We start from the raw sequence: 24,775 nt of genomic DNA, 5'->3' as shown, positions 1-24,775 counted from the left end.
CAAGCCAGACATCCCCCTTTAGAGTTTCCACAGTTATACTAAGTACAACTTTGAAGGACACTGTCCTTTATAACTATATAACAGCCTGCCTTATATGTGCTACAGAGTCAACAACACAGACTGCCAAAGCTGCTTAACAGTGAAAACAGTCACACAGTAAATACCTAATCTGATCCCTACTTCCTCCTCATGATCTATAGTCTGCAGTCATAGCCAAGGCATGAACTAACTTAGTCTGATTCTAATAGATAGGTTTAATTCTATCAACTTACAGTCCAGCAGCTCGAGAATTACTTAAGAAGAGCACCGGACTAAACAGGATAATTACATTCATAATACAGATTTATACAGGTCATAGTTTTAGAGGGAGTCCCTCTTATGTCTGTTTGGGACGTGTAAAGGTGCTGGGACTGGGAGCGATGAGTAGCCAGTCCCAGGCGGTCAGTCTCAGCCCAACCTGTGGAAAAGTAGAGAGAGGGTCCATAGTAAGTCTTACCTGTGACCACGGGTTCCCCTGCGCAGTCACAAACATGTGGAGGAGGCAGACAAGCAGCAGAAGAGCCAGACCTGATAGCATTCTCTCATGTGGCCAAGAACTATTGACCAGCAGCTCTCAGTCATGCATTCAGACAGGTCCAGTAGAAAACGGTAGCTGCTCCTGGCTGTTTCGCCTTTCCCCTGTAGTGCAGTGAACGCCAAAACCACTACTCTGCTGATCTTTATGCACAGCCTTGTAAACTGAGCTGGAGGAGGCGCAGCTGGGGAGGCTGGGGCATTTAAGAGGAAAAGTTAGGGCCGGGAGGGGGGAGGGAGAGAGACAGAGAGAGAGAGAAAGGTATATCTGGGAAGAAAGAAGATTAGTGGAGAGATGTTTAAAAGAAAAAGGAAATATTTGGGAAGGGAAGAGGAAGAGTATTTATTGTTTATGAATGGTGGAACATGAAGCCTCCTACTGTGTAGTCAACCTTGGACAGGTGTTGGTGAGACAACTCAACTGGATACCTTTGCTAATCATTATTTAGTAGGAATTGATGGAATACCATTGCAATGTAATCTAGACCACTGACAATGGAACACAGCAGACAGCCAAAGTAAAGTAACATAACAGCCCAAAACACTTTGTGGTCAAGTGGACATTCTAACACTGAAATAGACAGACTACGGACTGCATTTCATGTTCTTAAACATGGAGAAACCACAAACTCTGCAACAATACGATCCCTTTGCACTCTCTCTTATACAAGCATACTCACGCACTTAATTGCGAGCCACGTCGCAAGGAAGGCTGGAAGTAAAGAAACCGAAGCCAAAAAGACTGAACTCATCATATGGTTTTCCTATTTCTGCACCATTGTTTCCACAACATTAAACCCTAATTCATCAGGACACACTGTAGTTATGAGTGCGCTCTTCATCAGACTATGACAGTTGGTTTTCACATAAAATTATATGACCATAGTGGGTGCATCAGGGCATTGAGGCTGTATTTGATTTGTAGACAAAGAGCATTTTTGCAGCCATCCTCACTTAACGCAATATTTTCCGATTTTAAAGCAGTACAGGGAGACCTAAACAGGCACATGCAGCAAACTACTGTATCCACTACAATTCTGTATTTCAGCTGGGCTATGAGGAGTGAGTGAGTGAGTGAGTGAGTGAGTGAGTGAGTGAGTGAGTGAGTGAGTGAGTGAGTGAGTGAGTGAGTGAGTGAGTGAGTGAGTGAGTGAGTGAGTGAGAGAGAGAGAGAGAGAGAGAGAGAGAGAGAGAGAGAGAGAGAGAGAGAGAGAGAGAGAGAGAGAGAGAGAGTTCCAGCAGGCTGTTAGTGAACACACCCTCTTCTTTGGGCCACAGGTGCTTACACACCATTAAGAGAAAATAAGCTTTTTTAGCACAAAAAAATGGCCTGCCCCTGTTAAGCAAAGCCAGCAGTGAGTCACTGCATAATATGAATGAGAGTACTGAGAACACTGAACAGGATAACAAGTCATATCAGCACCTATTGAATGCATCTAATTCCATTACATCTCCAATTGTGTTTAAATCTTTCACAGCGGCAAGCGAAGGCATCATGGACAGACAAAACGCCAGAAAGTTTAGATAGTGGCGTCTCAACACCTGGACTTGGCTTGGCTTCTGCTGGCACTCTCTTGTCTTTCCCCACACGCTGGCACTCTCCCTCTCTCTCCCAGAGGCAGACTGACTGACAGCCAGTGAGTGAGCAGTGAGCAGCCTCTGCAGCAACACAGCTGCACACATGTTTACAGGGAACGTAGTGTATGGGGAAGAGAGCTTTCAACAGCGTATATATCTCTATTATCTCAGACACATCAGCTACTAATGCTCTCCTGATATACAGTATACTAATCTGGACTGATATTGAACAGTACCGCTTAACGCCCAGAGAACGGCTGCTGGATCAGACAGGCTGAAAAGTAAAGCATGGCCTGGTTCTGGATGGAGTCCTGTTTCCTTCAACATATGGGTCAGGTCAGCAGCCTTGGTTCACAATGTCTGATTCCTGAAGTCTCCTACCCAACACACATCCACACACACCAGAGACATGCACTAGCCTACAGCATCAGGTGGTCTTACCATTACTGTATGGTATTATGATGCATTACAAAAGGATTCATACAATGGGTGTATTCATGTTTGCTTTTTTCACATCCTGTCAATTTGAGCAGACATATTCAAAAATAATTTTCTAACCCAACACTACTCTGGATTTAAATTCAATCTGTCGTATATCTCCATATTACTATACATTTCAAACCCGAAACCCAAACATGAACTGCTTGTACGTTAGAAAGACCTATTGGAGTGGACTGTGTCAGAAAGAGCACAGTTTGAAGATCGAATAGTAGAGCAGAAAGAGAGAAAAAAACAGATTTTTGTGCATCTGGAATACATATTAGCTGCAGCAAGGCCAGGCATGTAGGTCCCTTGATTGTTTCCTTCAAGCAATGTCTTTGACTAAGGAAGGCAGAGAGAGTGGGTTGTTAATGAATAAAACAGGTGAGAGTGTTAGGATAATGAGGGGTGTGGTGGAGGTGAGGTTAGGGATCGGGGAACATAGCTGCAATCACTATTTATTCTTTGGCCTGTTTGGCTCATAAAGCCAGCTGTCTGTGCATAACAGGGTCATCCTGTGGGGAGGACAGTGGTATGGAGATCCACGGTATGCTACATTATCACTGGAGGTTCATTGTGGGGCATGGGACTGTGCCTGATTGACTGACTGACTGACTGATAGAGCGATGTGCCCCACATGGCACCCTATTCCCTTTATAGTGCACTACCTTTCACCAGAGACCATAGGGATATACAGTTGTGGCCAAAAGTTTTGAGAATGACACAAATATGAATTTTCACAAAGTCTGCATCCTCAGTTTGTATGATGCCAATTTGCATATACTCCAGAATGTTATGAAGAGTGATGATGAATTGATGAATTGCAATTAATCAGATGAATTGCAATTAATTGCAAAGTCCCTCTTTGCCATGCAAATTAACTGAATCCCCCAAAAACATTTCCACTGCATTTCAGCCCTGCCACAAAAGGACCAGCTGACATCATGTCAGTGATTCTCTCATTAACACAGGTATGAGTGTTTACGAGGACAAGGCTGGAGATCACTCTGTCATGCTGATTGAGTTCGAATAACAGACTGGAAGCTTCAAAAGGAGGGTGGTACTTGGAATCATTGTTCTTCCTCTGTCAACCATGGTTACCTTCAAGGAAACACGTGCAGTCATCATTGCTTTGCACAAAAAGGGCTTCACAGGCAAGGATATTGCTGCCAGTAACATTGAACCTAAATCAACCATTTATCAGATCATCAAGAACTTCAAGGAGAGCGGTTCAATTGTTGTGAAGAAGTCTTCAGGGCGCCCAAGAAAGTCCAGCAAGCGCCAGGACTGTCTCCTAAAGTTGATTCGGCTGCGGGATCGGGGCACCACCAGTACAGAGCTTGCTCAGGAATGGCAGCAGGCAGGTGTGAGTGCATCTGCATGCACAGTGAGGCTGTGCAGACTTTTGGAGGATGGCCTGGAGTCAAGAAGGGCAGCAAAGAAGCCTCTTCTCTCCAGGAAAGCATCAGGGACAGACTGATATTCTGCAAAAGGTACAGAATTTGGACTGATGAGGACTGGGGTAAAGTCATTTTCTCTGATGAATCCCCTTTCCAATTGTTTGGGGCATTCGGAAAAAAAGCTTGTCCGGAGGAGACAAGGTGAGCGCTACCATCAGTCCTGTATCATGCCAACAGTAAAGCATCCTGAGACGTAAAGCATCCTGAGACCATTCATGTACCTAAGAACACAGCCATGAATAAAGAATGGTGCCAACACATCCTCCGAGAGCAACTTCTCCCAACCATCCAGTTTGGTGACGAACAATGCCTTTTCCAGCATGATGGAGCACCTTGCCATAAGGCAATAGTGATAACTAAGTGGCTTGGGGAACAAAACATAGTTATTTTGGGTCCATGGCCAGGAAACTCCCCAGACCTTAATCGCATTGAGAACTTGTGGTCAATCCTCAAGAGAAGGGTGGACAAACAAAAACCCACAAATTCTGACAAACTCCAAGCATTGATTATGCAAGAATGGGCTGCCATCAGTTAGGAGGTGGCCCAGAAGTTAATTGACAGCATGCCAGGGCGGATTGCAGAGATCTTGAAAAAGGATTGTCAACACTGCAAATATTGACTCTTTGCATCAACTTCATGTAATTGTCAATAAAAGCCTTTGACACTTGTGAAATGCTTGAAATTATACTTATTGCAGAGTAACATCTGACAAAAATATCTAAAGACACTGAAGCAGCAAACTTTGTGGAAATTAATATTTGTGTCATTTTCAAAACTTTTTGCCACGACTGTACAGTGCATTCTGAAAGTTTTCAGACCCCTTGCCTTTTTCCACATTTTGTTATGTTACAGCCTTATTAAAACATTTCCTCATCCATCTACATACAATACTGCATAATGACAAAGCGAAAACAGTTTTTTTGACATTATAGAAAATGTATTAAAAATTAAAAACAGAAATAGCTTATTTACATATTTATTCAGGCCCTTTGCTATGAGACTCGAAATTGAGCTCAGGTGCATCCTGTTTCCATTGATCATCCTTGAGATGTTTCTGCAACTTGATTGGAGTCCACCTGTGGTAAATTCAATTGATTGGACATGATTTGGAAAGGCACACACCTGTCTATATAAGGTCCCACAGTTGACAGTGCATGTCAGAGCAAATACTAACCCATGAGGTCGAAGGAATTGTACATAGAACTCCAAGACAGGATTGTGTCGAGGCACAAATCTGGGGAAAGTTACCAAAAAAGGTATGCAGCATTGAAGGTCCCCAAGAACACAGTGGCCTCCATCATTCTTAAATGGAAGAATGGCCTGAATGCCAAGCGTCAAGTCTGGAGGAAACCTGGCACCATCCCTATGGTGAAGAATGGTGGTGACAGCATCATGCTGTGGGGATGTTGTTCAGCGGCAGGGACTGGGAGACTAGTCTAGGGATCTAGGGAAAGATGAACGGAGCAATGTACAGAGAGATCCTTGATGAAAACCTGCTCCAGAGCACTCAGGACAAGTCTCTGAATGTCCTTGAGTGGCCCAGCCAGAACCCAATCGAACATCTCCGGAGAGAGCTAAAAATAGCTGTGCAGCGACGCTCCCCATCCAAGCTGACAGAGCTTGAGAGGATCTGCAGAGAAGAATGGGAGAAACTTCCCAAATACATGGGTGTCAAGCATGTAGCATCATACCCAAGAAGAGTCGAGGCTGTAATCACTGCCAAAGGTGCTTCAACAAAGTACTGAGTAAAGGGCCTGAATACTTGTGTAAATGTGATATTTAAGTTTTAAAACGTGTATACATTTGCAAAACTATCTAAAAAGCAGGTTTTGCTTTTTATTATGGGGTGTAGATTATTATTGTGTGTAGATTGATGAAAATATAAAACTATTTAATCAATTTTAGAATACGGCTGTAACGTAACAACATGTGGAAAAGGGGAAGGGGTCTGAATACTTTCTGAAGGTATTGTATAGGGATAAGGTGCCATGTGGGATGTAGCTGAGAGATAGACAGGATATAAGCTCTGTGGGAAAACTGATCCTGTTTGTATGCTGGTGTTTTTTTCCTGCGTGACAGGAAAATGGTAATGAAAATGGTAATGAAAATGGTAATGAAGTCGTTAGGAGACACAGATAAGGTGATTATTCATGACCAGGTTGACCTCTGGGGGCAGCCCACTTGCAGCACTGATGACACATTCACTTAGACACGACAAGTATGTACCAATGCACTTATCCCCTTTTTCACACACACATGCAGCACACACAAACACATGCATGCTCAAACATGCACTTTCACACTCGTGTGCGCTCACACACACACACACAAACACACAATGTCTCCCTCTCAATTGACCATAAATTCCTGCCATTCAGCGAACCTTGACCACTCATTGAATGGCCTTCAGATGAAACAAACAAACTATTGAAGCTTCAAATCCATTCAACTAGCTCCTCAATTGACATTGACAACCACCCAGACAACAGCCAATCCAATCACTGTCAACAGCAGTCAGTCAGTGTGTGTGGCTGCTGACTGAATGTAAAGAATAACACTGTATGACCCTACAGGGTCCCCTCATAAATCTGTTAATCTCTCAGGTACAACTGCACTATGGCCCATAACCACATACTACCAAAACTATAATATTACTTAGGCTATGGTATAGTGAACAACAATCACCACAGGATACCAAAAACCAATCACTAGAGGAGTTCACCAACCTTGGTCAGTCTCCCAGAAAACTAAAAAAGAGTGTTAGATTTTTTCTATTGACTCATAACAAAGACTGTACTGTAAAGATACTGTTCCAGAAAGAGACATTTTAGCACTCGTTTCAACCTGGCAGAGGCAACAGCAGTCAGAGAGTCTTTAACACTCCAAAACTCTGGCAGTATTCTGTTCTGCTCCACTACCTGTCCCCAGAGGTGTGTACTATAGTTCAGGTCTATCTTGCGCTCATGTATGGCTTGTTCAAGCTCAGTGGAGCTGACAGCTCCCATAGTACAAAGGAGCCGTATATTTCAGCTGAATACCAGGGGCAGGAAATGAACATGGAGGTCCGGGGGCAGTGAAGGCCGTAGAGACCAGGGGATGTTTCACACAGTGGAGAAGCCTGGGAAGGCAGCCTGCGTCTCTTTTAGAACGTCAAGCCAGAACATCAGAAGCTGTCACAGACAGTAAGCAGTCAGCAAATGGATGAGTCCAAATGGTTCAGCCCTTTGGCTGTACATGTAAATTACCGTATCATTTATTTCAAAATTGAATCATGATGGAAATATTAAATGCATCGTTTTGTACAGTGTACTTAATGTATTTAGAGTAAATAGTCTATCTCACTTTATCTACCGGACAAAGAATCAAACAGTGAAAACATCTCAGACTTCAGAGACACAGAGCTAAAAATGTATTTATTGTATTCAGAGGAAATGAGTCTTCCTAAATGTAAAAGCCAGGAGGTGGAGACCGGAACTAACAGAGTGTTGGAAATGAATCAAGTTTGAGTCATATTGAAAGCAGACACTTTCTGTTCACAGCGTGAAGGATTTAACGTGCCCCTACTCAGAGGGTCAAAGACTCCCCTGTCTCCAGACACATCCTTTATGAGCTCTGTGCTCAACCCCTGAGAATTGGTCAGCAGAAGTCTGACACACAGATCCAGCCGGCACATTACAGGCCAGTCACCCAGTACGAAACAGGTGGACCAGGGCTGAACGGGACCAGGGAGGCTGAGATGACACACTTAGGGGAGAATCCTAACTTCTGCTTAAAACCTGTTGGGGATAGGGCTGATTGCTGCCCCCTTTGGGGTGATTGCGTGCCCATGGTAAACAGAAAAAAAATCTGTCAAAAATTGCTAATATATGCAATTAAAAATTATTATTGAATAGAAAACACTCTAAAGCTTCTAAAACAGTTTAAATTATGTCTGTAAGTAAAGCAGAACTCTCAGGGCACTCATTCTCCCAAACTCTCTCTTGTCATCCAAAAAGTTGGCCCAACTTTGACGTCATCGCCCCCACCCTTCCCAAGCACCTACAGTCCTGGGAACAGTTCCTATGCCTTCAGGCGGTGTCAGGGCTCACCAGAGTAATGATGGCTGAAACCTTTCGGTCGCGCGAGAAAACAGGTTACTCTCATGCGCATTCTGCTCCTGTGGTGTCTTTCTTCCAAGATTGATTAAACGATGCCTGTGTTTCTCTTCGTGCTGAGAATTGCCGAGAAGCTATATAACATGCTAACGCTGTGTTCTGAACCAAGTTTGACAAGTTTAGTCGACATATAATATGTAATTTCGACGTTTTGGTGCGCACTAACTTTACTTTTTGGCTGCATTTCAACCGAAATATGTCGTGTTTGATAACCGAAAGACACAGACTTCAAAACTAAAGCTGTTTTTGGTAAGTATAAACCCTTCCAGGTCTTCTGATGGAAGAACAGCAAAGGTAAGGGAACATTTATGTGTTAAATTTGGGTTTCTGTGGACTCCGAGATAGAGGAGCCAAAATGCTAATTCCTGAGCGCCGACTCACATTATAGCCTAGTGAACAAAATCTGTAAAGTTAAAAATAAATGTAACACAGCGATTGCATTTAGAAGAAGTGTATCTTTCTATATATATGTAGAACATGCATATTTAGTCAAAGTTTATGTTGTGTATTCCATGTTAGCTGACGGCGTGTGCAGAAGCCATCGTCATTTCTCCGGACATTTGAGTAGCATTTTTTTAACAATGCGTCATTGTAAACAGATTTATGGATATTTATAGCATATTATTGAAAAAAACATAAATGTACTGTGTAACATGTTATTTTACTGTCATCTGATGAAGATTTCAAAAGGTTAGTGAAATTATTTTTCTTTTAATCCTGCGTTTGGTGATTGCATATTTTGTTCAATTTGGCTATGGAAATTAGCTGTGTCTTCGGTGTGTATTCGGTGGTGGTTTGACATAAATATGTGCTATGTTTTCGCCGTAAAACATTTTAGAAATCTGACTTGCTGGCTAGATAAACAAGTTGTTTATCTTTCATTTGAGCTATTGGACTTGTTAATGTGTGGAGGTTAAATATTTCTAAGAATATTTTTGCATTCCGTGCGCCACCGTTCCAGCTGACGGTGGGGGGGCTGGTCCCCAATTGGGAACCAACATCTTTGTCAGGTTAAATCAAATGTTCACTTAGTCTCCCATTGACATTAATGCATGACTAAAATGTGATTTAAGTGTCTATCATCTCCTTCTCATCCGGCTGGCCTAAACCATATACTGTACAGTAACACCTCTACTTTGACATGCATACAGTGAAAGAACAAGCTACCTGCTGTATTTCACTGATGCACACATGTTGCCTGTCCTACTGGAAATGATTTACAGCACATACACTAACTCACCCAATCACTGACTTTTGTTGTTTTGGTAATCAGTGACTGTATTGGAAGGGGGAGTGACTTCACCTCTTTTCTGAGTATATAACCAGCGTCTTAGTACAGAGAGATGTGCTCTTCACCTTTGCAAGGAAATTAGCAATTAGTACTTCCATCTCCCCTGTTTTCTCAGCAGCAACTGTAAGCGGCGTGTCAGAGGCGAACTCGTTGCCACACTAAGGCTGTCACCGTAACAAAAAACGGTTCTGCAGAGTTGTTCTGAGAAAGGAAAGAGAGGGATCCACACCACTAGGCTCACTTGAGTATCTTACCTAGTTATCAGATGATCTCCTTTTGCTCTTTCTTTGGCAACTATGTGTGTGTTTTCTATACCTGTTTGCTCCTCTCCCTGTAGGCTTTACAGATGCTCCACACCCCTTGACAGCAACCCTTCTAATTTAGTGTATCCTGCACGCACAACCCATGTGGAATTCCTGGTCTTTGGCACCGGCTGTCACTCACCAGATACCCTTGGAGAGTTCCTCAATGAGCTTGACACCTTGATAAGCTAATTTCCCGAGGATGGTTCACTGCTCTTCATATCTGGTGACTTCAACCTCCTGATGTCTGCCTTTCAATTAATTTCTTTCCAACTCTCTTTTCCTCTCCTTGCCTCTTTTGAACTTACCTTTTTCCAGTCGCCTCCCACTCACAAGGCCCCTCCAGGTCTCTGATCACTACTTTGTTTCCTTTTCTGTCTCCCTCTCCTCCAACCCTAGCCACTCAGCCCCTATCCAAATGGTAATGTGCCCTCGCAATCTTCACACTCTCTCTCCCACTATTCTCTCCTCTTCTATTCTATCATCTCTCCCTTCAGCTAATTCCTTCTCCCTCCTGGCTCCTGATTCTGCATATTTGACCGTACTCTCCTCCCTTTCCACATCCTATGACTCGCACTGTCCCCTTTCCTCCCGGCCGGCTCGGTCCTACCCTCCTGCTCCGTGACTCATCGCCAGATTATAGAACAGGGCTGCGGGTAGCTGAGCGAAAATGGAGGACCTATCATCCTTTCACTTCCTCCTTTCTACTTTCTCTTCCTTTGTATCAGTTGCTAAAGACACTTTCTATCATTCTAAATTTCAAGCTTCTGCCTCTAACCCTAGGAAACTCTTTTCCACCTTCTCCTCCCTCCTTAACCTCCTTAATCCTCCACCACCTCCAGGTTGACAAAATCAGCTCCTCATTCTCTTAGCCTACTTAGTCCACTGGTCCCACATAGAACTAACCTACGCCTTGACATCTTTCTAATCTCTCTCTCCAGATTCAATCCTGCAACTAGTAAGGTCCGTCCGCCCAACAACTTTCCCGCTCGAAACGATCTCCTCCTCCTTTCTCCAGACCATCTCTGGAGGCCTTCTCCCATTCCTCACTTCCATCATCAACTCATCCCTAACAACTGGCTGCATCCTCTCTGACTTCAAAATGGCCCGAGTCGCTCCCGTCCTAAAGAAACCAACACTCGACTCCTCTGACATCAAAAACTACAGACCGGTATCCCTTTATTTTCTTTCCAAAACACTTGGGTATGCGGTCTCTGACCATCTCTCTCGCTCTCTCAGAACGATCTTCTTGACACTAATCTGTCAGGCTTCAAGACGGGTCACTCAACTGAGACTGCTCTTCTCTGTGCCACGGAGGCTCTCCACACAGCCAAAGCAGGCTCTCTCTCCTCTGTTCTCATCCTCCTAGATCTATCTGCTGCCTTTGACACCGTGAACAATCAGATCCTCCTCTCCACCCTCTCAGGGCTGGGCGTCTCAGGCTCTGCACACTCTTGGATTGCATCCTACCTAAACAGGTCGTTCCTATCAGGTGACATGGAGAGAATCTGAGTCTGCACCATGTATTCTCACTACTGGTGTCCCCCAGGGCTCGGTTCTAGACCACTTTCTCTTCTCTCTGTACATCAAGTCACTTGACTCTGTCATATCCTGACATGGTCTCTCCTATCATTGCTATGTGGATGACACTCAATGACTTTTCTCCTTCCCCACTTCTGACACCCAGGTGGAGATACGCATCTCTGCGTGCCTGGCAGATATCTTAGCTTGGATGTCAGCACACCACCTCAAGCTCAACGAGACAGAGCTGCTCTTCCTCCCGGGGAAGGCCTGCCCACTCAAAGTCCTCTCCAATACAGTTGACAACGCCACGGTGTCCCCCTCCCAGAGCGCAAAGAACCTTGGCGTGACCCTGGATGACACTGTGTCGTTCTCTGCAAACATCAAAGCAGTGACTAGTACCTGCAGGTTCATGCTCTAAAACATCCGTAGAGTACGACCCTACCTCACACAGGAAGCAGCGCAGGTCCTAATCCAGGCCATCTGGACTACTGCAACTCGCTGTTGGTTGGTCTCCCCACTTGTGCCATCAAACGCCTGCAACTCATCCAAAACGCTGCAGGCCGCCTTCCTAAATACTCCCATATTAGCCCACTTATGGCTTCCAGTCAAAGCTCGCATCTACTACAAGACAATGGTACTTGCCTACGGAGCAGCAAGAGGAACTGCCTCTTCCTACCTTCAGGCTATGCTCAAACTCTACGACACAAGCAATCTGTTCTGCCACCTCTGGTCCCCTACGAGAGTGCAGTGCAGCTCCCCCTCAGCCCAGCCCAAGTTCTTCTCTGTCCTGGCACCCCAATGGTGGAACCAGCTTCCCACTGAAGCTAGGACAGCAGAGTCCCTACCCATCTTCCGAAAACATCTGAAACCCTACCTTTTCAAAGAGTATCTTAAAGAATTCCACAGTACCCCCACTCGCACCCCTCCTCAATTTTTGTAAATAATATATATATATATATATATATTTATACATTTAAAAAGCCTTTTGTGAACTAACACTCGCATTTGACTTCCCCCCCCCCCCCCTTGCTAGCTCTGACTTTGCTGATAGCTACTTTATTGAGGAAATATGTAGTTACTATGACTGAAATGTGGTTGTCCCACCTAGCTATCTTAAGATGAATGCACAAAGTGGATTAAAGCATCTGCTAAATGACTAAAATGTAAATGTAAGACCAGGCTCTTTTGACTAAAGTGCCTCTTCATACCCAGAAAATGGTGGATAACATGCTGGGGCCTGTAGCTGGGGCCTGTCGTGAGAGAGACAGGGTTGTGATCTCTTCACCAGTCTGTGCCAGCCGTATTTCAGAACCTCTCATCCCCATTTTAACAAGTCAGTCGCTCCCCGCGCGGGGAATGCCTAAAACAGATGCAGCTGTCTCTTGGTCGGTGGAGGAGTTTTGCAGGGAGCGACGGGAGACTTGGCTGTGTTAGGGTGAGCCTGGCAGAGAGGGATGCAGAGGTATGCAGGCCAGCCACAGCAGCACTGGGGTGGAGAGGAGAGGGAGCCACTGCAACGGCCAGGCAGCCAAGCTCTTTACCCAGGACTCAGGGCAGGGCGGACCCATAGACTCACACAGACACACAATCTGACCTCAAACACATAATGAAAGTGAGATATGGAACAGAGACAGAGCACTGGCAAAGACACCAGTGGTGAAGCTGATTTCGACCGCTATGACAAGGCTCTGGGGAAGAGACCGCTGAATTACAGTAGTAGGAGTCTATGGTTTTACCCTGTCAGAACTGGGAGCTGTGTTAGCCTACATGTTGAAACCACACTATTTTCAGCCTTTAAGAGGTCATTTTACCCTTATACTCCTGTTGTTTGAAACCATACGAAACCATATGGTACTATTGAATACATTCACAGGGAAATGTTTATTTAACTGGTGTGAAGAAAGTGTAAAGGAAGGAACAGGAGGGCCATGTGTTATGTAAAGGGTATTAGGCTAGCACTCTATCCTCAGTGTTCAATAAAAACACAGCAAATGTGAAATAAAAAGAGAGGTATAATGCATGTGAAAGTCTTGACCAGAATGACTAACAGTGGATGTTGAAGATGTTTCTTTTTGGGGGGGGGGGGGGGGGGTTCATTAAGTTACTGTTACGGTAGATGTGGTAAAATACGGTAGATGTGGTAAAAGCTTTATCTCCTAATTATCCACAGAGCACTCAGAACACACCCTCCATCTATTGAGGTGGATCTTCAGCCCCACCATCACCCGCCAGCAGAAAAGTGTGTGGTCAAAAATACACACACCCTTCTCAAGTGCCTATCCTTGTCATGTAAAGAGAAAGAGCAGCTCAACGGAATTCCAGCCATAAAAGCAGCTTTATTTTAGCATCCATCTGAAATGTGTAACCACATTCAACCTTTTCTATGGCTCAAATCTGGGTTTTCCTTCTTTCAGCGTAAAACCTGGATCGTGTATGAGGCACCGTATTCAGTGACAAGGTCCAAGTCTTTCACATTAAACTCATGATTCATAGGTAGGGCTCAGTCTTTCCACTGTTAAGAGACAAAGGGGTATCCTAAAGAGACCTCGTTTAGCCTCTATGCATCGGTCAGAGACAGTTTACAGTGCACACTACACTAATACTGTTGTACTCACTCTCATGATGAAGGCTCTTTATGAAGACATACATCTGTTAACAAGTAGAGATATCCTGACTATAATATAAGTAGGAAAATGTAACAGTCCTCTACAGAGGACAGGGTTTTCCTCTTTGTGTTATACAGAGGGGAGAAACAGCACCTGAAACAACACATTTCTTGGTAGGTAGAGTCAGTAGCACATGCACTGAGGATCAGGACAAGTTCAAACAGTTCTGACCAAATTGTTCTGTTTCAAGGAAAATACAGGAAGCCGTAGAAGAAGCCATAGAAGAAGCCACAAAGTTTTCCAGCTGCCATCTTTAGTAGTAATGCTGATCAAAAGAGCTGCTTCCAACTCATTCTCTCTGTTCTTTGCTTACTCTTTGCTTCCTCATATCAAAGACCCCAAATAACACATTTGTCACTTTACAATACCTATAGAGATATCCCTACACCCTATGTAAGATTTTCCTCTAGTGTACTGTAGAAATATCACATCAACTCAACCAGAGTAGATAGTAGCGTATGGGTACCATGTCCAGTAACAAAAAGCCATTAGACAAGAATGGTGGATTTGAGGATGTGTCCCATGGATCTGAGTGAGATGTGTGTGAGCCCTGTGGAATTTAAGGCATCCCATGGAAAGCATCAACTAAAGCACCCGTGTAGAGAGAAGAACTTAGCAGTGTTCTCAGTCTAAATGAATGTACTGTGGGCTCCAAAATTACTGGCACCCCTGACTGGCAATACACAAACAATACTTCAAAAAATATAAACATTATAATTATAGAGATAAACTCAAAATACCAACATGTGAGAAATACTGTACTTTATTAATGTTTCAATGGAACCAAACAAAATCATACAACTGTTTAATACAAAATACATTTAACCAAAATCAAACTTTCAAAATGATTGGCGCTCCTCATTTAGTACTCTGGCAAGGATAACAGCATGGAGTCTTTTCCTGTAATGTTTGACAAGGTTAAGGAACACATTTGGAGGGATTTTGGACCATTCCTCTATGCAGATCCTTTCAAGATCCTTCACATTCTCGGCTTTGCACTTATCAACTGCCCTCTTCCACTCAGCCCACAGGTTTTCCATTGGATGGAGGTCCGGCCACTGAGATGGCCATGGCAGAACATTGATGTTGTTGTCACAGAACCATTTCTGTGTGGATCTTGAGGTATGTTTTGGGTCATTGTCTTGTTGGAAAGTCCACCTACGGCCAAGTCCCAGCCTTTTGGCAGAGGCAACCAGATTGTCAGCCAAAATTGCCTGATACTTGGTGGAATTCATTATGCCATCAGTCTTAACCAGTGCTCCTGGACCTCTGGAATTAAAACAGCCCCAGAACATCACTGACCCTCCTCCATATTTCACCGTGGGTAAGAGGTGCCTCTCCTTGTATGCATCTCTGTTTCACCGTGGGTAAGAGGTGCCTCTCCTTGTATGCATCTCTGTTTCACCGTGGGCATGAGGTGCCTCTCCTTGTATGCATCTCTGTTTCGGCGCCAAACATGCCGATGCTGTATCTGACCAAAATGTTAAATTTTGGTCTCATCTGACCGGAGCACCTTCTTCCAATCATAATTTAAATGATGTTTGGCAAACTCCAAGCGCTTGCGTCTGTGTCTTGGGGTTAGAAAGGGCTTTCTTCTGTCAACCCTTCCAAAGAGCCTGTGGTTGTGGAGGTGACGTCTGATGGTGCTTTTTGAAACCTGGTGACCCCAAGACGCCACCAAGGCCTGCAATTCTTTCACAGTGATTCTTGGGGATTTTGTTGCTTCTCTCACCATCCTCCTCCCTATCCTGGGGGGCAAAATGCATTTGCGTCCTCTACCCGTGAGGTTTTCAACTGTTCCATATCTTTTGAATGTTCTAATAATTGCCCTGACAGTGCTCAATTGTATATTCAATCGTTTGTGGATGTTCTTGTAGCCATTACCAGATTTATGAAGGTCTACAACTGTCACGCCCTGGTCATAGAGAGGCTTTTATTCTCTATTTTGGTTAGGCCAGGGTGTGACTAGGGTGGGCATTCTAGTTTCTTTATTTCTATGTTTTCTGTTTCTATGTTATGGCCGGGTGTGGTTCTCAATCAGGGACAGCTGTCTATCGTTGTCTCTGATTGGGAATCATATTTAGGCAGCCTGTTTTTCCACCTTAGTTGTGAGTAGTTGACTTTGTTATAGTGGCCTGTATTGCCCTAGTAAGTGTCAGTTTTGGTATTACTTGTTTTTGTTGGCGACATTTATAACATTAAAAAGAAATGTACGCTCACCATGCTGCACCTTGGTCCGGTCATTTCCCTGACGACGTTCGGGATAACAACCATCTGTCTCTTTTGAACTGCCAGTTATTTTGTTTCCTTCATGGTGTTGGATGACAAAGGGATATTGCATGCGTGTTACCTAATCAACAAATCAAATCAAATTTATTTATCACATACATATGGTTAGCAGATGTTAATGCGAGTGTAGCGAAATGCTTGTGCTTCTAGTTCCGACAATGCAGTAATAACCAACGAGTAATCTAAACTAACAATTCCAAAACTACTACCTTATACACACAAGTGTAAAGGGATAAAGAATATGTACATAAAGATATATGAAAGAGTGATGCTACAGAACGGCATAGGCAAGATGCAGAAGATGGTATCGAGTACAGTATATACATATGAGATGAGTAATGTAGGGTATGTAAACATTATATTAAGTAGCATTGTTTAATATAATGTTTACATACCCTACATTACTCATCTCTACTCATCTACCCTAGTGAAACAGGAAGTGAAGTAATGGCTCAATATAGTTCCTTAAGACTTAAATAAGAGGAATTTAATTCCTGGTTAAATTTTGGTAGATGTGATTTATTTTGTGAAACCTTGATTTGGAGGACATAGATTTTTTTATTAAATCAATAAATGATTTTGGTGGGTTCCATTGAAACATTAATAAAGTACAGTATATCTCATTTGTATTTTGAGTTTATCGCTATAATGATATTGTTTATATATTTTTTTAAGTATTGTTTGTGCATTGCCAGTCAGGGGTGTCGGTAATTTTGGAGCCCACTGTATGTAATACATCTATTGCATTTAGCAAAGCCTTTTATCCAAAGCGACATACAATGTTATGTATGGGTGGCCCCGGGAATCAAACCCACCATCCTGGCGCCATGCTCTACCAACTGAGCTAACAGGACTGTAACAGGACTGTGGTAGTAGAATATGGTTTACTACTCTCTCACTGACAGAGATAGACACCTCTCTAGCTCTGAGAATACCTCCATGCCGGATGGTTCTAGTGCTGCTATGAAATCTGGCACCATTCTGTTAAATTTCTTACGAGCCTTAGGAGATCACAGTGGGCCACACGCCAAGAGTCATTCAATGTCATTCATTTCACCGTTTATGTTGAGCTATCTAATCAAGTGTGTAGTGCAATTCCACAGTTATGTTGAGCTTTTTAACTAAGAGTGCATTGCATATAACCCAGTTCCACAGCCCTGAGGCGGCTCATTGGAGCCAAGGCATCACAGCTGTAGGAAGACCAATCTTAATACAAAGCAACTCTGAGCACAAAGAGACTACAGAACAGACCAAGTGTTTAGCCAGCTAAGCTCTCTTACATTCAGCATGCAGCCTGCCTGTCTCACAGTAAACACAGGGACTTAATAGGAACCAATACAAGCAGGCTTTACTGACATTTTTAACCGATGACTACTGGATATCTGCCAAATCCTTTTTTATACTATCTAGGGCCATTTTGAAGAAAGAAGATGTTCAGTTTTTCTGACATTCTCTAATATTCTGATACTCAACTCACTGCCTGACTAACAGTATGAGCTCTGAGACATGGACCTAAAGGAAATGTCACCGTGTTTACTGAGCTATAAAGTCAGACTGATATATCATCAAAGTGGGTCAGGAACATGAACCAGAAGCATGCAGGGACACCTTAGGTCAGAGGTCAGATTGAGAGATAGGTTGTTTATCATATTGATCCGGGATGGACCACACAAAAGGCATGTGTTTAGCCCGACTAATAGAAAGAGTAGAGGATCAATATTTATTTATTCAACCTGTATTTAGCCAGGTAAATCATTGAGAACTAATTATCTACTGCAATAATACAGGGATTGTCACTGAGCCTAATTTAGGTCAAACCTGTCTGTGTCTGCAGTGTGTATTTAGGACTGTAGAGCTATAGGGGTATGAGTGGGCAGGATGCCAAGCTCTCCAGGATCTGCAGTGGGAAACTCTACTTATCTATTGGTGTGTGGTACACATAAATAAACACACATACTCCTGCATTATACGCCCCAGCACCACCTCTCATCACACTAGGAAATCACCCCCATCCGCACACACACACATACACACTCACACACACCCTGAGCTTATAAAACACAGCAACACAGAGTTCAGCACACAGTGCAGGAAGGGTCTGCTTTCTGTAGAGCAGGACCACAGGAAACAGACAAGGCAGAAACAGACCTGGGCTCTACTCTATGCAACATGTCCATAGGATAAATCTGATTGAGCTCAAAGAGAATGCAGCCATAAGCCTCTGCAGACACCTTGCGAAATAACAGAGTCAAAGTTTAACCATACAAAGTAAAGAGATGCCTGCTGCAAACTGACTCCAGCTCCACACAGAGGGCAGAATAAACAGAGCCTTTGGTTACAGCTACAGTAGGAGATGTGATTTTATTGTACGCAAGCAAAAAGGGCCAAGGCAGGAAAAGCAGATGTTTCAGTGTCTATGTCATCAGTCTACTTTGGTCTCCTCAATATAATTTATGACAGCATCTCACTGCTACTATGGGATGTGCTCTGACCTGCTGAATATATTCCCTAGGTGAGTACACACCGAAATCAGGCCTCAATACGTTCCCTAGTAGGGAGAGAGAGAGAGTACAGAATGGTCCCTGGTTGGTTTAGCTCACAATGTGTAGCAGATGGTGAAGTTACTGTCGGAAATACTAAAGCACTGTCGGAAATGCCTAGGCTTTCTGGGTAAGTGGTGTTGATGTTGGCGTCGGTTCAAATCCAGGGTCCGCCTTGGACAGAGATGGACCGTGTTTTACACAAGTAAACCTACTGGGAAACTCACTGCAGGGTATCAGAGACAGAGTGCCAAAAAGGACCCAGACACATAGAGTACAGTACACACTGCAGTTCATACCACACCCACAGACCACAGCAGTATAAGCTAGAGTACAGTCCAATACAGTAGAGTACAGTACACACTGCAGTTCATACCACACCCACAGACCACAGCAGTATAAGCTAGAGTACAGTCCAATACAGTAGAGTACAGTACACACTGCAGTTCATACCACACCCACAGACCACAGCAGTATAAGCTACAGTAGAGTACAGTCCAATACAGTAGAGTACAGTAGAGCAGTCCAGTCCAGTCCAGAAAGTCTAATCCAGACTACTGTCCATACCACAACAGTGTAAGTTTCAGTACAGTCCAGTTCAGTCCAGTGCAGTACAGTAGAGTACAGTACAATGCACACTGCAGTCCATACCACACCCACAGACCAGCTGCATGAATACTGAGTGAGATCCCACCCCGGCCACATAAAAGCAGACCACTCCCTCCATGGGGTCAGCTAGTCACCACACTGCCCAGAGATCTATCGGCTGGAGGGCTGAAGGTCTGGTGAGAACACTGGCCCCTGTGATAAATCACAATTTCACTGGTATTAAAAGTGGAAATTACTTAAAGCTAATATGAGATCAGAGGGACTCTTTATCTTGATTAAATCTTAATATAGTAAAGATCTCCATGGGGGAAAAAATGTGGTTGAGAGTGCAGCAATTTGGGTTGAAGGGAGACTCAGATGCAAGCACGAGTTCCTAGAGCGCAACTTGGAAAGGGTTCACTCAGAATTGTGGCTTAAAATCATATTGGAAAAACATCTCTAAGAGTTCAATCCTGATGAAATAAGAAGTAAAACGTATCCAGCTGCACACTGGACACAGCCAGTCAATAGCACAGGTTTACACAGGGACTGTTGTCTTTCCAAGTTCTGGCCACAGGTGTGTTTTAGAGATGCATATAAAAAATCAAGTCAAAGGAACAAATATGTCCATCATAATCCTTCATTGAGATCCCAGATCCTGGACTCAGAACCCAGTCAACCCAGTCACCCCAAGCTGACCTCTGTTTCACTCCTTATGGACAGATAACAGTGTTATACTCTGCTGCCCTCTGCTGGTTATATATAATTGATGAAATGTCTTCAATAAAATGTGCTGTCATCTTTCATTTGGATGCAGTTGATCTTGAGAACTCTTTTGGGGCCGTGTTTTCTCATGTATGAAGGTTTGTGTGGAATGATGTCAACATTTCATCTCAATGAATTAAGCTTTTCTTTCCTCTGATTCCATCCATCCTGTCACTGTTCTGTTCTATTCTGAGTGGTTTCGCAGGAGTCCACAGGTCTGGCCAGGCCACTGGTAAATGAGTTAAGTGTCCTACCTGACACCTCCCCGCCACACAGATGGAAGTCTCGTTCTGGCCGCACGGCGTCCCATCGATGACCCTATCCGACTGACGCACGTAGAAGCGGAAACCGATCGCACGACAGTTGAGCTCACAACGCTGGTCCCCTGAAACTGTGACAGAGGAGACACAGAAATTAATGATTTGATATGATTTATGAGTACAAAACATTATCTCTCTCTGGTAGGGTGCCTGGCAGGGCTGTAAATGTACATTGTTCAATGTAGGTGGACAAGCTGGGTAGACTGCTGCATTAGAATTGTGATCTAGTGCAGTAATTGGTGAAGAGTTGCAGAGTTGTTGTTTTCTTCCATTGAGCCATGCTGCCATCTAGCAACTGATGCGAGGAGTGGACTAAATACTGGCACATCCTCACAATTATCCTGTGATTACAAGTGATGAGTAAATCAATGTCTGCAGTGTGCCTTCTACAGTAATGCTGTGTTGTGAAAGGTAATGCCAAGCAACAACGAGGGATTCAAGGAAAGCTAACCAAATTCTTAATAAATCCAAGGGATCAAGGGAAGTTAACGGGTTATTTGCTCCTCTCTGGTGATCCATTAGTGGTAATTAGAACCACAGACCTCTGGGTGGTGTCTCTTGTGTGGGAGGGAGGCAGATGCCCTCCAGGCCTGGAAACCATTGGGAGTTGGCAGGCAGTGGGGTGTATGTAATGTCAGGTTTGTAATCCACCTGCACTTGGACTTCACTCAGATGTTTTGTCCATTATCTCATGAGGTTACAAGGACAGCTACTGCTAAAAGTGTTGTAATTGCATTTTCATGTGTTTGAGATAGGTATCAAGCAAACTTGACCTGTCCTCATCAACTAAAGTCAAGTTATTTGAGCTTTATTCTAGTCATACGTCTGCAGTAAATACCATTCACTCCAACAGAGAGAAGAAAAACATCAAATGTTAATCAGTATCCTAAAAGTAATTGTCTATCCTTGAGGTGTTTTGACTGTTGCTTGGATACTTAAGACACCTAGATCTCTAAACAGCTAAACAACATCTGGCAGCTCAGGACATTCATCAAAATGGCCAAGACAGGTGACATACTGTGGCGCTTACATCACCTCACACCTTGGATAATATTGTCCAACACCAAGGCAATATGAAAAACATGACAAGACCCTCCCATACCTTCATTGAAAGGCTCCCACTCGTACAGTCGACCCATGAAGGGATAGCTGTTGTAGGAAGAACACTGCACCGCTCTGATGTGTCTGCTGGCTGGAGGACAGGCCTGGACAGACATATAGACAGATAGAGAGTGAATATGTGTCCCCCGGCCTACTAAGTCCAGAAATGGCCACATTCTCCCCCAAGGTAAATTCCAGTCTTTACAATCGCAGCCTAGCATTGTCAACCATCGCAACATCTCCACTATATCTGTCTTATCAGACCTCATCTTCCTTAATAACCTCCATGTTTTACCCTTCATGATTGATTTAGCTGTGGGTTACAGTGAGGGATTCATTCATAAATGATCATAAGTGATGGCTGAACCGTTCTTACATTGTTCTTGCAAATCTTGTACTGGTTGTGCTCTCCCACACAGGAGGAGGTGGGCAGTGGGTTGTAGGGCCGTCCAAAGGGTTGCTGAGCTGCTGAGGCCTGTCTGGATGAGTGCTGCTGCTCCTGCCTAGGTTGGTGCCTCTGGCTGGGCTGGTAGAGTGAGGAGGACCAGGGTGGGTTAGAATTGGGCTGGGGGGCTGGGTTGGGGTTAGAGTTAGGGTTAGCCCTGGGCTGGGAGGCTGGATTAGGGTTAGACCTATGCTGGGGGGCTGGGTTAGGGTTAGGGTTAGCCCTGGGCTGGGAGGCTGGATTAAGGTTAGACCTATGCTGGGGGGCTGGGTTAGGGTTAGGGTTAGCCCTGGGCTGGGAGGCTGGATTAGGGTTAGACCTATGCTGGGGGGCTGGGATAGGGTTAGGGTTAGGGTTAGGGTTAGCCCTGGGCTGGGAGGCTGGATTAGGGTTAGACCTATGCTGGGGGGCTGGGTTAGGGTTAGGGTTAGCCCTGGGCTGGGAGGCTGGATTAAGGTTAGCCCTGGAAGGGGAGGCTGGGTTAGGGTTAGACTTGGGAAGGGAGGCTGGGTTAGGGTTAGACCTGGGAAGGGAGGCTGGGTTAGGGTTAGACCTGGGAAGGGGGGCTGGGTTAGGGTTAGACCTGGGAAGGGGGGCTGGGGGCTGGTGATGGACTGGGCTGTAGCTGTGGAGATGGGGGTTGTTGTAGAGCGGACGGTAGGGGTTAGGCCTGTGGCCTCCGTGCCTGGTGGCTGACGGGCTGGGGTCAGAGAGTGGGGAGCGTCTCTGTCTGTGGGAGAGACCAGTCCCTGTCTCTATCCCAGACCTCTGGCCTGTGTCTGTCTGGAGAGACACAACGTAAGGCATCCTCCCATAGCCATACTTCCCTGGAATGATGGGACTGTCACTGCCCCTCCTGAAAACACACACACACACATGCACACACACACACGGGTGAAGACAATTGTCTGTGCTAAATAACCTCCACTTACGGCACTTGTTTACATTCAAAATGTGTTGACTGGACTATCAAAGACTGTCAAACAAAATGTCAAAGATACACATCACAGGTGCAAATTACTTCTGAGAAGCGGATGGATATTACTATCAGCAAACAAGCGCCGAGCAGAGAGCGCTTTTGTCTGGAGGCTTGGATTCCTACGTCAACAAACCCCATTACTCAACTGTCAGCTCTATTTATTTAAAAGCTTTTTAACTCGAGCTCACAGGAAGGAGGCCACAAACCCGCCAAGTACAAGCCGAGCCATTGACTCCATCCATAAAAGAATAGCTTTACACTGGAGGGGAGTCCAATGGACCATGGGGTGAGCTGGAGCTCCACAGGGATACTTTTAGACTGGGCTGCTCAACATGCAGGGCATTAAACACAGATCAGACTGAAAGACAGAGACAGGCCCCTGTCTGTATGGTGTGATAGATACTGTACCTGCGTCCAGCATTGGCCTCTCTGTCTCTCTGCTGGTCCCTCAGCTCTCCTCGGCTGGCCAAGCTGGTGTTGCTGTTGGACGGTGGGGGTCTCCCAGGGTTGGTGCGGTGCAGTGGGACAGTGGGTCTTAGGGCAGACACTACATGGCGTGGGTTCTGGTTGGGGTGGTGGCCATCCGGCCTGGAGGGGTAAGCAACAGCACCCATGGAGGGGGTGTGGGAGGGTAGGCAGGGTCGGTTCTGTTCCTGAACCCCTCCCCCACAGGAGCGGGAGCAGGAGGACCAAGGCCCCCAGGAGCCCCAGGAGCCTGGGGCCCCACCCTGCACTCCTCCAGCCTCCTGCTGCTCTGCCCTTTGAGGAACCTGCAGGAACATCCTGAGTTAAAGCCCTACACCACAAACAGCATGGATAACATGAAACAGACACCACTTAAGAGCAGAGTAGAGAAGAAAAAGAATAACATCATTATTCATGAAAGACTTGAAGCTAATGAGACAATGACCTCATGTCATCAACAACGGTTTTCTCTCTCCCTCGCTGTGTATGCGATGAGCTTCTGTTCATGTCGGATAAAACCCAGATTTGTCTGATTAGAGGTTGTCTGTTACTCTCCCATCCCCTACTGACTACCTGCATATCCCTCTGTTGACTCTAGCCCTCTGTGTAAAGCTGCCAGAGACGTATTAGCACCTTAGTGGCGATCACTGCACTCTCTGTCTCAGGACCCTGCGCCAGCCAGCCAACCCTGCCCTACGCCAACCAGCTTTGCCTGAGGAGCCGCAAAGAAGGAAATCCAGCTCTTTAAGAGCCACTTTGTCTACATTCATCCTGTCCTCTGTGAGCTTACACATACACATGGTAAAGGCTCAGCCTCTCTTTGGCGTTGAGAAGACTGTAAGAGAATACCCAAACGGTAGGAATAGTAGGGAGAGTTGGCAGATAGCTATCCTTCTGTCAGTCACCGACATGGGGCTATTCAGAGATCACTCAGACCATGGCCTCCTCCTCGCTGCAGCCTTTGTAACTCTACTCCACTGTCATCTCCAGGGTCAGCCATGGGTCAAACAGCTGGACTCCTGGAAACGCAGAGGGCCAACAGAGACAAGCTCTCTCCCAGTGAGGAATGCTCCATCCGACCGTTAGCCTGTCCATCAACACTCTCCACAAAGTACAGTTATAAATATTGGTCCATCATTCATTTGCTCTCTCTCTCTCTCTCTCTCTCTCTCTCTCTCTCTTCATTTCTCATAGCACTGAGGTTGAAGGGGATGTATTGCTATCTCTCTCTCTCTCTCTCTCTCTCTCTCTCTCT

At 44.9% G+C, this 24,775-nt stretch overlaps 1 protein-coding gene across 1 annotated transcript in view; it reads right to left on the bottom strand.

Moving 5' to 3' along the window:
- LOC109895214 (thrombospondin type-1 domain-containing protein 4-like) overlaps positions 1–24,775 on the bottom strand; it is a 45,332-nt gene that overhangs the window by 17,941 nt on the left and 2,616 nt on the right. Inside the window, exons 2-5 of the mRNA XM_031831196.1 lie at positions 23,464–23,825; positions 22,008–22,932; positions 21,633–21,735; positions 20,465–20,601 (exon numbers count right to left, since the gene is read on the bottom strand). Of these exons, the coding sequence (XP_031687056.1) occupies positions 20,465–20,601; positions 21,633–21,735; positions 22,008–22,932; positions 23,464–23,825 (1,527 nt within the window). The remainder of the gene's footprint in view (positions 1–20,464; positions 20,602–21,632; positions 21,736–22,007; positions 22,933–23,463; positions 23,826–24,775) is intronic.

The sequence above is a fragment of the Oncorhynchus kisutch genome, linkage group LG8 (assembly GCF_002021735.2).
Source record: "Oncorhynchus kisutch isolate 150728-3 linkage group LG8, Okis_V2, whole genome shotgun sequence".
Lineage (NCBI taxonomy): Eukaryota > Metazoa > Chordata > Actinopteri > Salmoniformes > Salmonidae > Oncorhynchus > Oncorhynchus kisutch.
Note: the sequence above shows the minus strand (reverse complement) of the source record. Positions and strands in the feature narration are given on the sequence as shown.